The sequence below is a fragment of the Ranitomeya variabilis genome, chromosome 8 (genome assembly GCF_051348905.1).
Source record: "Ranitomeya variabilis isolate aRanVar5 chromosome 8, aRanVar5.hap1, whole genome shotgun sequence".
NCBI lineage: Eukaryota > Metazoa > Chordata > Amphibia > Anura > Dendrobatidae > Ranitomeya > Ranitomeya variabilis.
In genome coordinates this window covers 212,932,174-212,947,901 of record NC_135239.1, presented here as the reverse complement: position 1 = coordinate 212,947,901, position 15,728 = coordinate 212,932,174, and the positions used below count along the sequence as shown (strand labels likewise).

At 52.1% G+C, this 15,728-nt stretch overlaps 1 protein-coding gene across 2 annotated transcripts; it reads left to right on the top strand.

The window, feature by feature from the left end:
• Positions 1-1,686: 1,686 nt before the first annotated feature.
• Positions 1,687-10,688, top strand: EDEM1 (ER degradation enhancing alpha-mannosidase like protein 1). 2 transcript variants are annotated; one of them, XM_077276820.1, is made up of 12 exons: positions 1,869-2,307; positions 3,202-3,274; positions 3,764-3,867; positions 4,724-4,895; positions 6,498-6,681; positions 6,753-6,927; positions 7,130-7,250; positions 7,320-7,490; positions 9,505-9,578; positions 9,667-9,763; positions 9,947-10,141; positions 10,430-10,688. In XM_077276820.1, the coding sequence occupies exons 1-12, from the start codon at positions 1,961-1,963 to the stop codon at positions 10,517-10,519; spliced, it is 1,803 nt and encodes a 600-aa protein (XP_077132935.1). In that variant the 5' UTR covers positions 1,869-1,960; the 3' UTR covers positions 10,520-10,688. The 2 variants fall into 2 exon arrangements, with proteins under 2 accessions (XP_077132936.1, XP_077132935.1); XM_077276821.1 differs by lacking the exon at positions 3,202-3,274 and having other exon boundaries at positions 1,687-2,307.
• Positions 10,689-15,728: the final 5,040 nt, after the last annotated feature.

Below are 15,728 nucleotides of genomic sequence, written 5' to 3'. Positions count from 1 at the left end.
GACCCGCTGCGTGCCGGGAGTGCCCCACTAGAAGTGCTGTATATGGAGAATGACCCGCTGCGTGCCGGGAGCGCCCCGCTAGAAGTGCTGTATATGGAGAATGACCGGCCGTGTGCCGGGAGTTATCCGCTAGAAGTGCTGTATATGGAGAAAGACCAGCCGCATTCCGGGAGTTATCCGCTAGAAGTGCTGTATATGGAGAATGACCCGCCGCTTGCCGGGAGCACCCCATTAGAAGTGCTGTATACAATGACTCGCCGCGTGCCGGGAGCGCCCTGCTAGAAGTGCTGTATACAGAGAATGACCCGCCATGCAAAACACTGCAGAATATTAAGTGCGCATTGGAAGCAACCCATGAGACTGGCCGTGTACCAGGAACACCCCAGGAGACCAGTTGCTTTTCCAGCATCTCCTTGGGATCCGTTCACTGACACTGCATTATAGTGGTGAGCGAGCGTGCTCTGATAAGGCGTTATATGATAATGCTCAGGTGCTAACCAAGTGTCTTCGGTGTGCTTTAAAAATATGTTCAAGTCCTTGTGGCTGCATGATTCGTTAGGTATCCGAAGCACATGCAGGGATTGACTAAGAGCCGCGAGAAAGGCAGTCGTGTGGACTTGAACATATTATTCGAGCACGCCGAAGATACTCTGTTAGCACCCGAGCATGGGCTGATAATACCTTATCTGAGCACGTTCAGTCATCACTATAATAATGAATGGCAGCACGGTGTGGTCACTTGGTGACTGGCAGCACGGTGTGGTCACTATGTTGATGACTGGCAGCATGGTGCAGTCCGTGTGGTCACTATGTTGGTGACTGGCAGTGCGGTGCGGTCCATGTGGTCACTATGTTGGTGACTGGCAGCGCTGTGTGGTCACTATGTTGGTGACTGGCAGTGTGGTACGGTCCGTGTGGTTACTATGTTGGTGACTGACAGCGCAGTGCTCTCTGTGTGGTCACTATGTTGGTGACTGGCGGTGTGGTCCGTGTGGTCACTATGTTGGTGACTGGCAGTGCGGTGTGGTCTGTGTGGTCACTATGGTGGTGACTGGCAGTGCGGTGCGGTCCGTGTGGTCACTATGTTGGTGACTGGCAGTGCGGTGTGGTCTGTGTGGTCACTAGGTTGGTGACTGGCAGTGCGGTGTGGTCCGTGTGGTCACTATGTTGGTGACTGGCAGTGCGGTGTGGTCTGTGTGGTGACTATGGTGGTGACTGGCAGTGCGGTCTGTGTGGTCACTATGTTGTCGTGTGGTCACTATGTTGGTGACTGGCCGTGCGGTCTGGTCTGTGTGGGCACTATGGTGGTGACTGGCAGTGCGGTCTGTGTGGTCACTATGTTGGTGACTGGCAGTGCGGTCTGGTCTGTGTGGGCACTATGGTGGTGACTGGCAGCGCGGTCTGTGTGGTCACTATGTTGTCGTGTGGTCACTATGTTGGTGACTGGCGGTGTGGTCCGTGTGGTCACTATGTTGGTGACTGGCCGTGCGGTGTGGTCTGTGTGGTCACTATGGTGGTGTCTGGCAGCGTGGTCACTATGTTGTCGTGTGGTCACTATGTTGTCGTGTGGTCACTATGTTGGTGACTGGCCGTGCGGTGTGGTCTGTGTGGGCACTATGGTGGTGACTGGCAGTGCGGTCTGTGTGGTCACTATGTTGTCGTGTGGTCACTATGTTGGTGACTGGCACTCTATAGGAATTAGTGATGTCACGTGACTGGGAGTGACACCTTGGCCAATCACGTGGGATGAACAGATGTAAACAAGACGTAGGGGCGTGGTTTCCTCCAACCCGGAAGCTTCTCTATGGACACGTGATGCCGCTGAGTCTAGTCGTCTGACGTGCTGGCTTGTGATTGGCTGCTGCCGGCCCCTCGTGATCAGATTCTGCCAATCAGCTAGTGATGTGGAAATGGGCGTGTCGTGTGCTGGCATGCGGCCTATCAGACAGCGGGGCGGGGCATGTCCCGGAAGTGTGGGACAGTGATGCGCTGGTGGTCGGCCGTGCTCGGGCTGCTCCTGCTCCGGCTCGGGCTCCACGCTCTGAGGGGCTTCATCTCTCCGGGGACTGCGCGGGGCGTGCGGCCGGTGAAGGCGGCGGTGTGCCGCTCCTCCTACGGCCGCTTCCACCTCGGGGACGAATATGGGCGCCGGTACAGCTCCTTCCCGGCCGGGCTGCGCCGCGAGATGCGGGAGATGGCGCGGGGCATGTTCTCTTTTGGCTACGACAACTACATGAGATACGCCTTCCCGGAGGACGAGCTGAACCCCATCCTGTGCCGGGGCCGCGGGCCGGACACCGGGAACCCGTAAGTGACGGGACGGCAGCCGCACTGTGTGTACGTGTGACATTGGAGGCGGTGTGCACCCCCGAGATCTCTGCTCCCCCCGCCCCCCAGATCTCTGCTCCCCCCCCCCCGAGATCTCTGCTCCCCCCCCACCCGCCGAGATCTCTGCTCCCACCCGCCGAGATCTCTGCCCCCCCCCCCCGAGATCTCTGCCCCCCCCCACCCGCCGAGATCTCTGCTCCCACCCGCCGAGATCTCTGCTCCCCCGCCGAGATCTCTGCTCCCCCCCACCGAGATCTCTGCTCCCCCCCCCGACGAGATCTGTGCGCCCCCCCCCCCCCCCCGACGAGATCTGTGCGCCACCCCCCGAGATCTCTGCGCACCCCACCCCCGAGATCTCTGCTCCCCCCCCAACGAGATCTGTGCGCCACCCCCCGAGATCTCTGCTCCCCCTCCCCGAGATCTCTGCGCACCCCTCCCCCGAGATCTCTGCGCACCCCTCCCCCGAGATCTCTGCGCACCCCTCCCCCGAGATCTCTGCGCACCCCTCCCCCGAGATCTCTGCGCCCCTCCCCCGAGATCGCTGCGCACCCCACCCCCGAGATCTCTGCGCCCTCCGAGATCTCTGCTCCCCCTCCCCGAGATCTCTGTGCGCCCCCACCCCCGAGATCTCTGCGCCCCCACCCCCGAGATCTGTGCTCCCCCTCCCCCGAGATCTGTGCTCCCCCGAGATCTCTGCGCCCCACCCCTGAGATCTCTACGACCCTCCCCCGAGATCTCTGCGCCTCCCCTAGATCTGTGCGCCCCCATCTCTGAGATCTCTGTGCCCCTGACCCCCAAGATCTCTGCTCGCCCGCCTTTCCCCCCTTAACCTCGGTCTCCGCGCCGTTAACCCCTGTCACTCTGTTGTTTCAGTTCAAACCTTAACATCAATGACGTCCTGGGGAATTATTCCCTCACCCTGATCGATGCCCTGGACACGCTGGCGGTGAGTGGCCGCCTGATCCTGCAGTCACAGTCGGAGCTTTGGGGACTCTGCATCCTCTGCTCCAGTCACTTCCAGAGCTGCTGTCACCCGTCGGGTGTTCGCTCGGGGGCTGTAGATGCAGAGCTGCGATGTACAGGGACACTCAGAGCGAGTGAGCGTCCATGTGCTCTCTGGAGGGAGCGGGGAGTGAGCTGCTGTGCCCTGTGTTCTCTTATGGTGGCCGCTGTCTGGTGATTGGCAGCAGCTCCTTCCCGCTCCCTTCGGAGAACACATGGACGCTCACTCGCTCTGAGTGCTCATGTACATCGCAGTTCTGCACCTACAGACCCCGACCGAACAGCCGACGGGTGACAGCAGCTCTGGATGTGACAGGAGTAGAAGACAAAGCCGAGGATTTGCCGAGTCTCTGGGAATGAGGGGCTGCACTGTAGGACCCTGCGGAGGGGCGGGAGCTCGGCGGTGTTAGTGTGAAACGTCTTCTGTCTTCAGGTTATGGGCAACGTCAGCGAGTTTCAGCGAGCCGTGCGCCTGGTGATCGACACTGTGACCTTCGATAAGGATTCCACTGTGCAGGTGTTCGAGGCGACCATAAGGTGAGTGGTTCCCACGTCCCGTTTGTGAGCTGAGCTCTGTAGTACGTCGTCTTCTCAGTCAGGAGTCTGGTGACTGCCTGCAGTAAAGCCCTCTGTAAATACCTTGCTTTATGATATCGGACTGACCTTGATATTCGGTCACCTCCAGAGCTGCATTTTGAATTCTGCTGGGTAAGTACAAGCAGCAGGATTGTAAGTGCAGCTCTGGATGTGGCTGGAGTCTAGGCTGCGGTGCAGCTCTGGATGTGGCTGGAATCTAGGCTGCGGTGCAGCTCTGGATGTGGCTGGAGTCTAGGCTGCGGTGCAGCTCTGGATGTGGCTGGAGTCTAGGCTGCGGCGCAGCTCTGGATGTGGCTGGAGGCTAGGCTGCGGCGCAGCTCTGGATGTGGCTGGAGTCTAGGCTGCGGTGCAGCTCTGGATGTGGCTGGAGTCTAGGCTGCGGTGCAGCTCTGGATGTGGCTGGAGTCTAGGCTGCGGTGCAGCTCTGGATGTGGCTGGAGTCTAGGCTGCGGTGCAGCTCTGGATGTGGCTGGAGTCTAGGCTGCGACGCAGCTCTGGATGTGGCTGGAGTCTAGGCTGCGACGCAGCTCTGGATGTGGCTGGAGTCTAGGCTGCGGCGCAGCTCTGGATGTGGCTGGAGGCTAGGCTGCGGCGCAGCTCTGGATGTGGCTGGAGGCTAGGCTGCGGGGCAGCTCTGGATGTGGCTGGAGTCTAGGCTGCGGCGCAGCTCTGGATGTGGCTGGAGTCTAGGCTATTCTCAATGTTTCCTGTAAATCATAACATAATGGGGAATGTCTTGATTCCTGCAGTTCGGCCATGTCTGTGTTCCTGACTCCTTCCCCTGTCATCTCTGCAGGATTTTGGGGAGTCTGCTGTCCGCACACATCATCCTGACTGACGCCCGGCAGCCCTTCGGCAACATGACAATTAATGGTTATGATGATGAACTTTTGCACATGGCGCACGACCTCGCCGTCCGGCTGCTTCCAGCATTTGAAAACACCAGAACCGGAATGCCTTATCCAAGAGTACGAGCGCTGAGCCAAAAAATGGGGCACGGGTGCGAACAACTGTAGATGAGAATCACTCCCATCATCCGTGCACCCAGGAGCGATCACAATGCTCCACCGTCCGACACGATCTGTGCAGTCACCACAGAGGCCTCAGACCAGACTGTGAGAGGGGATTTTCAGACAATAGGGGAAGTGCAAACACTGGGGAAAGTATCAGATGTCACGACTTAGTCACTGAATTAGTTTCTCCTGCAACCCCCCAACCCCCCCCCCCCCCCACCAACACCACCACTGCATAACATCCTGCCCCATCGACCCCTCCCCCCCCCGTATGTAACATCCCCCACCGGTATAACATCAGCACAAACACTGCGCCCCCTTCCGAGAACTTCACATCCGAGCAGCCGTACATCTCCAAGCACAATGCCGAGCGTCGGATGGAGTGGTGTAAAGCTGCCACCACTGGACTCTGGAGGAGACGTGTTCTGTGCGGTGATGGATCGCACTTCAATATCTGCGTCTGATGGGGTAAAAATTCCCACAAAATCCTTCCAAATCTTGTAGACATCCCAGAAGAGCGAAGCCGTTATATCCGCAGAGGAGCAACTCCATATTAATGTCCGAGTGTAGAATGGGGGGTCAGGAAAGATCCTGGAGGTGACTGTGGGGGACACACAGAATTTTTTCCATATAGTATGTTAGGGCAGGGGTTTCCAGATAGGGGGGCACATACCGTATTTTTCGGACTATAAGACGCACCCCAAATTTTCAGAAGGGAAATGGGGGGGGGGGGGGGGGGGGGTGGGATTAATGCGTCAAATAGGGGTCCGTCTTACAGTCCCGAATTCAGCTTACCCTGGGGGATCAGCAGCGCTGGTGGAGCAGAGTAACGGGGTGATTGGTGGTCCGGCGATGATTTGACCTAGACTGGTGCGGGAGATCCGCCGACATTTTGTGAAAGCCCGGAGCCCCCACACTTTCAGTGCTGTGATGTGGTGGTCTCCCAGAAATCCCATCCCAAGGCTGGTGCTGCAAGTTCAGCGGTGCTCGGTGGTGCGGGGACTCCCGATGACATTTTATGAAATCCCTGAGCCCCTGCACGCACTTTGCCTCGATGCTGTGGCCTCTGGGAAAGTGGCCGCCGGCGCATGCGCAGATTGAGATCTTGGCAATGAGATCTTGACTCCCGAGATCTGAATCTGTGCATGCGCCGCCTCCAGAGGCCATTTTCCCGGAGGCCACAGCATCGAGTCAATGTAAGTGCAGGGGCTCCGGGATTTCACAAAATGTCATTGGAGTCCCCGCACCGCCGAACCTGCCGCACCGGGATGGGAGTGAGATCATCGGCCTGCAGTGTCGGACCACCGGAACAATCGTCCGACTCCTGCTGCCACCTCGCTAATTGTAAGTACGGTACATTCCGACTATAAGCCGAACCTCCGTTTTCCACCAACATTTTTGGGGAAAAGTGCGTCTTATAGTCCAAAAAATACGTTCCATGTCTTGCTCTCCGCGGCTCTCTGAGTGGCTACTTTTGATATTCAGAGATTCCCCGGTTTCTTATACTTCTGACTCGTCCTTGGTGCTGACCGCTGCTTTCCTTCGTCTTGCGTCCAGGTGAATCTGCAGAAGGGGGTCCCTCCCGACAGCCTGAACGAGACCTGCACTGCGGGGGCCGGATCTCTGCTGGTGGAGTTCGGGATCCTCAGCCGCCTCCTTGGAGATTCCACCTTTGAGTGGGTGGCCCGACGTGCCGTGCAAGCTCTCTGGGGTCTGCGGAGCAATAACACGGGTCTTCTGGGTGAGTCTGCTTTTTGAGGTGCTCCCCTTTGTATTTTGCCTTTATGTCCTCATTGTTCTCTCCACTTGCAGGCAATGTGGTGGATATACAGACGGGTCAGTGGGTCGGCAAGCTGAGCGGCCTGGGCGCCGGCCTGGACTCGTTCTTCGAGTATCTGCTGAAGTCGTACATCCTGTTTGGGGAGGACGGAGACCTGCACATGTTTAATGAGGCGTATAGAAGCATCCAGAACCACCTGCGCAGGGGGTAAGTGCAGGGCAGCCAGGGGGTCGGGTCAGACCACCATACTGTGCCACGTGTAACCACACCTGCAAGGCCCTGCCCAGACAATGACCAGCTGAGAACGGTCAGGTTGGACAAGGAACCAGAAGGAGCCTTGGTGCAGCTCTGGAGGTGACTAGAGTAGAAGTGTACGCTGTGATTGAAGCCATGATCTCTGTTCCCCCAGGCGGGCATCCTGCAATGAAGGTGAGGGGGACCCTCCACTGTACGTCAATGTGAACATGTTTAATGGCCAGATTATGAACACGTGGATAGACTCTCTCCAGGCTTTCTTCCCCGGCCTGCAGGTAGCAGCGCTCCTCATGTAGAGTGTCAGCTCTCCGGAATGGCTGTGCTCATGGATCTCTTCCATGCAGGTCTTGAAGGGGGACATAGAGGACGCCATTTGCCTTCACGCCTTTTACTATGCGATATGGAAGCGCTACGGAGCTCTGCCCGAGAGGTACAACTGGCAGCTGCAGGCGCCCGATGTCTCCTTCTACCCTCTGAGGCCCGAACTGGTGGAGTCCACCTACCTCCTCTACCAGGTCAGCCTTCATTTACACTTAGAAGCAGTTTTCTTTCTTTCTGGGCAGCACGGTGGCTCAGTGGTTAGCACTGCAGCTCTGGAGTCCTGGGATCAAAACCCAAAGAACAACATGTGCAAGGAGTTTGTATGTTCTCCCCGTGTTTGCGTGGGTTTCCTCCGGGTTCTCCGGTTTCCTCCCATATTCCAAAGACATACTGATAGGGAATCTAGATTGTGAGCCCCATTGGGGACAGTGATGATAATGTGTTCAAACTGTAAAGCGCTGTGGAATATGTTAGTGCTATATAAATACAAAGATTATTATTTTCTTCCTCACAATTATGATCCTTAAAATTAAAGAAAGAAGCTCACTGCATACAGACTTATATACTGTCACCACCAGGGGGAGCTCACTGTATACAGATTTATACAGCCACCACTAGGAGGAGCTCACTACATACAGATTTATACAGCCACCACTAGAGGGAGCTCACTATATACAGATTTATACAGCCATCACTAGGAGGAGCTCACTACATACAGATTAATATACAGCCACCATTAGAGGGAGCTCTCTACATACAGATTTATACAGTTACCACCAGGGGGAGCTCACTACTTACAGATTTATACAGCCACCACTAGGGGGAGCTCACTACATACAGATGTATACAGCCACCACTAGGGGGAGCTCACTACATACAGATTTATACAGCCACCACTAGGGGGAGCTTACTACATACAGATTTATACAGCCACCACTAGGGGGAGCTTACTACATACAGATTTATACAGTCACCACTAGGAGGAGCTCACTACATACAGATTTATACAGCCACAACTAGGGGGAGCTCACTACATACAGATTTATACAGCCACCACTAGAGGGAGCTTACTACATACAGATTTATACAGCCACCACTAGGAGGAGCTCACTACATACAGATTTATACAGCCACCACTAGTGGGAGCTCACTATATACAGATTTATACAGTTACCACCAGGGGGAGCTCACTACATACAGATGTATACAGTCACCACTAGGGGGAGCTCACTACATACAGATGTATACAGCCACCACTAGGGGAAGCTCACTACATACAGATTTATACAGTTACCACCAGGGGGAGCTCACTACTTACAGATTTATACAGCCACCACTAGGGGGAGCTCACTACATACAGATGTATACAGTCACCACTAGAGGGAGCTCACTACATACAGATTTATACAGCCACCACTAGGGGGAGCTCACTACATACAGATGTATACAGCCACCACTAGGGGGAGCTCACTACATACAGATGTATACAGTCACCACTAGGGGGAGCTCACTACATACAGATGTATACAGTCACCACTAGGGGGAGCTCACTACATACAGATGTATACAGTCACCACTAGGGGGAGCTCACTACATACAGATGTATACAGCCACCACTAGGGGAAGCTCACTACATACAGATTTATACAGTTACCACCAGGGGGAGCTCACTACTTACAGATTTATACAGCCACCACTAGGGGGAGCTCACTACATACAGATGTATACAGTCACCACTAGGGGGAGCTCACTACATACAGATGTATACAGTCACCACTAGGAGGAGCTCACTACATACAAATGTATACAGTCACCACTAACGGTAGCTCACTACATACAGATTTATGCAGCCACCACCAGGGGGAGCTCACTACATACAGATGTATACAGTCACCACTAAAGGTAGCTCACTACATACAGATTTATACAGCCACCACTAGGGGGAGCTCACTACATACAGATTTATACAGCCACCACCAGGGGGGAACTCACTACATACAGATGTATACAGTCACCACTAGGGGGAGCTCATTACATACAGATGTATACAGTCACCACTAGGGGGAGCTCATTACATACAGATTTATACAGTCACCACTAGGGGCGCTCACTACAGATTTATATAATGAGGGACCATGTTTTATGCCCGTATTTGTATCTTCCAGCAGATGTTGGTCCCTTTCTCACATCCCTCTGCTTTCTCCAAAGGCCACTAAGAATCCTTTCTACCTGCACGTGGGGATGGATATTCTGCTGAGCCTGGAGAAGCATGCCAGAGCGGAGTGAGTGTTACAGGGTCCACAGCGTCCCCTATTCTTGACACAGTCTCGCTTCTTCCTCCTTTGCTGATGCCATGTTGGCTTCTTGCAGGTGCGGCTATGCCACGCTGCATCACGTGGAGCACAAGTCTCAGGAGGATCGCATGGAAAGTTTCTTCTTGAGTGAAACTTGCAAATATTTATTCTTGGTAAGCGCGGCGCTCGCTCATACAGCTTAACCCTGTACTTGCTGACTCAGCGGGGAATCGCTGTGAGGGCAGTTTTCTAAAACTTGAGCCTTATCGAGCTGTTGGTGCCAGGACTGGCCCAGGGCCACCAGACGGGGTGTAATGTGATCCCTCAGTCCTTTCTACTATTTCCTCTGTTTGCAGCTGTTTGATGAAGAAAATCCAGTACATGTGACGGGCAGCAAATATCTCTTCACCACCGAGGGGCATCTCATTCCTGTGGACCCTCGTTTTAGGAACAAAGCCTGGAGGGACATCTTCACACCTGAGAGAAAACCACAATCCGACCCTGAGAAACTGGCCCAGACGAAGCTCCGAGCGGCCAACTCCAGCTCCAACGTAAGTGATGGGGTGCGGGATTGTGGGCCATGTCCCCCCACGCTCTGCTCATATTGGGGAATTGTGACCCGAGGTTCTGACTCCACACAGCCTGAGCTGCTGATGGGACGAGTTCATGTAGAAGAGTGGAGCAGAGCTGCAGTATAAAGCATGATGAGACTGTAGAGCCTGAGTCTGTCAGACAAGAAGGCATATTTTGGGACCACCATAGACTCCAGTGGACAGTGCAGCGGAGCTGTAGCAGTGATGTCTTGGCAGTGTCTTATTGGTGATTTTCTCTGTCTCCAGTGTTACCGGGTTCCCGAGGAGCGGCGGTACTCCCTGCCCCTGAAGAGCGTCTACATGCGGCAGATCGATCAGATGGTCGGCCTTCTCTAGCTCCCGGTTGGTCTTTTTTTTTCCAAGCACCTGAGAGTCCTGTTACATGAAGAGCACCTAGTGGGGCGGACCCCCGACTGATACCGATCCGGGGACCTCGTCTGTGCCAAAACCTGGAACTCCGAACCTCAGGGACTGTGAGAAGTAAACATGGCGTCTTCCAAAGCTGCTGAAATCTCAGAAACTACTTCCATGTTATTAACTTGTACTGACGCCGCTCGGCCTGTAAAGGTGAACTCCGCCAGAAGTCTCCTGTGGGGGCTCAGTGACCCCCGCACACTCCCAGACCACCAGAGCGTCTCAGGTGGAATCCCCTTCTAATACAGACTCCAGTAAAGAGTAGAAGATTAGAGGAGTTCTGCAGCAGCTCTCACTTCTGCATCAGATAGTGGCATGTGAACAGGAGACAGGAATGGTGGGCCGCGTGCCTGCGCCCCCGTCCGATGCGAATGTGGGTGCTGCCCAAAAATCCCGAGAATCGTCAGTAAATTAAAAGTTCTACAGTAATATAAATATATATATATATATATATATATATATATATATATATATATATATATATATATATATATATATATATATATATATATATATATATATATATATATATATATATATATATATATATTATAGTTTTTAAGTCCTCTCTTTTTTTCAAGATCTCGTAGACCCTCGGGCAGAAAACTTGCACTGACCAAATACTTCTCATAGCTGAGGGTTTGTTACAGTTGTATCCGTCCTTTCTGGACAGTTTGCTGGATCTGTCTGGAGGATCCAAACCCTCCGCTGTGAGAAGTATTGGGTCAGGAAGGGCCGCGGCTTCTTCCGGGAGTTTCTAATTTCTGACATCAAGCAGAGATGCTGGAACGGAGGAGATGAAACTTTTGTGTTAGAAAATTGTGTAACGTTTCTTTGTGCAGTGACTGTCGGTCACCATCATTTCTTTTTTTTTTTTATTATTTTATCAATATTTTTATTTTTCAATAATTTTTAAGCAAAGTGCCAAAATGCCGCTCTGCGGTCGTCGCTGAGTATTGTGCCATGGCGGCGTCTCTCCACCATTGTCTTCCTGCAGCGGACTTTTTGCCGTTTGTGCCTCCAGTTTTTCTATATTTATTTATGTTTTATGTTAAATTACAAAGTGGCAAACGTGACGACATCAGCTGGTCGCAGAACTCGGCCTTTTTATGGACATAAGCCATTGTCTTTGAATGAATGTTTGCAGTTACTTGAGTGCCTGAGCAGTGTCCTTAATGCCAATGTCCTCCTTTATCAGCAGCTCAGGATTCATTTCTTAATATGATTTTACAGCCGTCTCTTTTTCTGATCCAAGCTCCAAACTCGACGAAGATCGTTACGTAAAAATTCTGCTACCTACAGCAGCCACTAGGGGGAGCTCCCTGCATATTGTGTATACATTGAGCTCAATATGATAGAGTATGCGGAGAGCTCCCTCTAGTGGTGGCAATATATTATGTCCTATGTCTGGGAAGGGTTTGGAGCTTCGTGTCAGAAATATAGCTAGAACTGTAATAGAGATAATTAGAAATCAACAAACTAATGATTGGTGTTAAAGGCTGGACATAAACAGAAGTATTCAGGGAAAATATGTACTATTTTTTTAAGTGTTTGAATTTTTATATGTAAAAACAGAGTCCTATATAAAATTATGAGGTTTGATAATGTGCAGTACGACTTCGTTTTTTATGACATCACTAGAGATTGGCGGTGACATCACTGAGAATGCCTCCTATCCACCAGAGATCAGCGGTGACATCACTGAGAATGCCTCCTATCCATCACCAGAGATCAGAGGTGACATCACTGAGAATGTCTCCTATCCATCACTAGAGATCAGCGGTGACATCACTGAGAATGTCTCCTATCCATCACCAGAGATCAGAGGTGACATCACTGAGAATGTCTCCTATCCATCACCAGAGATCAGCGGTGACATCACTGAGAATGTCTCCTATCCATCACTAGAGATCAGCGGTGACATCACTGAGAATGCCTCCTATCCATCACCAGAGATCAGAGGTGACATCACTGAGAATGCCTCCTATCCATCACCAGAGATCAGCGGTGACATCACTGAGAATGTCTCCTATCCATCACCAGAGATCAGAGGTGACATCACTGAGAATGTCTCCTATCCATCACCAGAGATCAGAGGTGACATCACTGAGAATGTCTCCTATCCATCACTAGAGATCAGCGGTGACATCACTGAGAATGTCTCCTATCCATCACCAGAGATCAGAGGTGACATCACTGAGAATGTCTCCTATCCATCACCAGAGATCAGCGGTGACATCACTGAGAATGTCTCCTATCCATCACTAGAGATCAGCGGTGACATCACTGAGAATGCCTCCTATCCATCACCAGAGATCAGAGGTGACATCACTGAGAATGTCTCCTATCCATCACCAGAGATCAGCGGTGACATCACTGAGAATGCCTCCTATCCATCACCAGAGATCAGAGGTGACATCACTGAGAATGCCTCCTATCCATCACCAGAGATCAGAGGTGACATCACTGAGAATGCCTCCTATCCATCACCAGAGATCAGAGGTGACATCACTGAGAATGCCTCCTATCCATCACCAGAGATCAGCGGTGACATCACTGAGAATGCCTCCTATCATCACCAGAGATCAGAGGTGACATCACTGAGAATGCCTCCTATCCATCACCAGAGATCAGAGGTGACATCACTGAGAATGCCTCCTATCCATCATCGGGGATCAGCGCTGACATCACTGAGAATGTCTCCTATCCATCACCAGAGATCAGCGGTGACATCACTGAGAATGCCTCCTATCCATCACCAGAGATCAGCGGTGACATCACTGAGAATGCCTCCTATCCATCACCAGAGATCAGAGGTGACATCACTGAGAATGTCTCCTATCCATCACCAGAGATCAGAGGTGACATCACTGAGAATGCCTCCTATCCATCACCAGAGATCAGCGGGGACATCACTGAGAATGTCTCCTATCCATCACCAGAGATCAGAGGTGACATCACTGAGAATGTCTCCTATCCATCACTAGAGATCAGCGGTGACATCACTGAGAATGCCTCCTATCCATCACCAGAGATCAGCAGGGACATCACTGAGAATGCCTCCTATCCATCACCAGAGATCAGAGGTGACATCACTGAGAATGCCTCCTATCCATCATCGGGGATCAGCGGTGACATCACTGAGAATGCCTCCTATCCATCACCGGAGATCAGAGGTGACCTCACTGAGAATGCCTCCTATCCATCACCAGAGATCAGCGGTGACATCACTGAGAATGCCTCCTATCCATCACCAGAGATCAGCGGTGACATCACTGAGAATGCCTCCTATCCATCACCAGAGATCAGAGGTGACATCACTGAGAATGTCTCCTATCCATCACCAGAGATCAGAGGTGACATCACTGAGAATGTCTCCTATCCATCACCAGAGATCAGAGGTGACATCACTGAGAATGCCTCCTATCCATCACTAGAGATCAGAGGTGACATCACTGAGAATGTCTCCTATCCATCACCAGAGATCAGAGGTGACATCACTGAGAATGTCTCCTATCCATCACCAGAGATCAGAGGTGACATCACTGAGAATGTCTCCTATCCATCACCAGAGATCAGAGGTGACATCACTGAGAATGTCTCCTATCCGTCACCAGAGATCAGCGGTGACATTACTGAGAATGTCTCCTATCCATCACCAGAGATCAGCGGTGACATCACTGAGAATGTCTCCTATCCATCACCAGAGATCAGCGGTGACATCACTGAGAATGCCTCCTATCCATCACCAGAGATCAGAGGTGACATCACTGAGAATGTCTCCTATCCATCACCAGAGATCAGAGGTGACATCACTGAGAATGTCTCCTATCCATCACCAGAGATCAGCGGTGACATCACTGAGAATGTCTCCTATCCATCACCAGAGATCAGAGGTGACATCACTGAGAATGTCTCCTATCCATCACCAGAGATCAGCGGTGACATCACTGAGAATGCCTCCTATCCATCACCAGAGATCAGAGGTGACATCACTGAGAATGCCTCCTATCCATCACCAGAGATCAGCGGTGACATCACTGAGAATGTCTCCTATCCATCACCAGAGATCAGAGGTGACATCACTGAGAATGCCTCCTATCCATCACCAGAGATCAGAGGTGACATCACTGAGAATGCCTCCTATCCATCACCAGAGATCAGCGGGGACATCACTGAGAATGTCTCCTATCCATCACCAGAGATCAGAGGTGACATCACTGAGAATGTCTCCTATCCATCACCAGAGATCAGAGGTGACATCACTGAGAATGTCTCCTATCCATCACCAGAGATCAGCGGTGACATCACTGAGAATGTCTCCTATCCATCACTAGAGATCAGCGGTGACATCACTGAGAATGCCTCCTATCCATCACCAGAGATCAGAGGTGACATCACTGAGAATGTCTCCTATCCATCACCAGAGATCAGCGGTGACATCACTGAGAATGCCTCCTATCCATCACCAGAGATCAGAGGTGACATCACTGAGAATGCCTCCTATCCATCACCAGAGATCAGAGGTGACATCACTGAGAATGCCTCCTATCCATCACCAGAGATCAGAGGTGACATCACTGAGAATGCCTCCTATCCATCACCAGAGATCAGCGGTGACATCACTGAGAATGCCTCCTATCATCACCAGAGATCAGAGGTGACATCACTGAGAATGCCTCCTATCCATCACCAGAGATCAGAGGTGACATCACTGAGAATGCCTCCTATCCATCATCGGGGATCAGCGCTGACATCACTGAGAATGTCTCCTATCCATCACCAGAGATCAGCGGTGACATCACTGAGAATGCCTCCTATCCATCACCAGAGATCAGCGGTGACATCACTGAGAATGCCTCCTATCCATCACCAGAGATCAGAGGTGACATCACTGAGAATGTCTCCTATCCATCACCAGAGATCAGAGGTGACATCACTGAGAATGCCTCCTATCCATCACCAGAGATCAGCGGGGACATCACTGAGAATGTCTCCTATCCATCACCAGAGATCAGAGGTGACATCACTGAGAATGTCTCCTATCCATCACCAGAGATCAGAGGTGACATCACTGAGAATGCCTCCTATCCATCACCAGAGATCAGCGGGGACATCACTGAGAATGTCT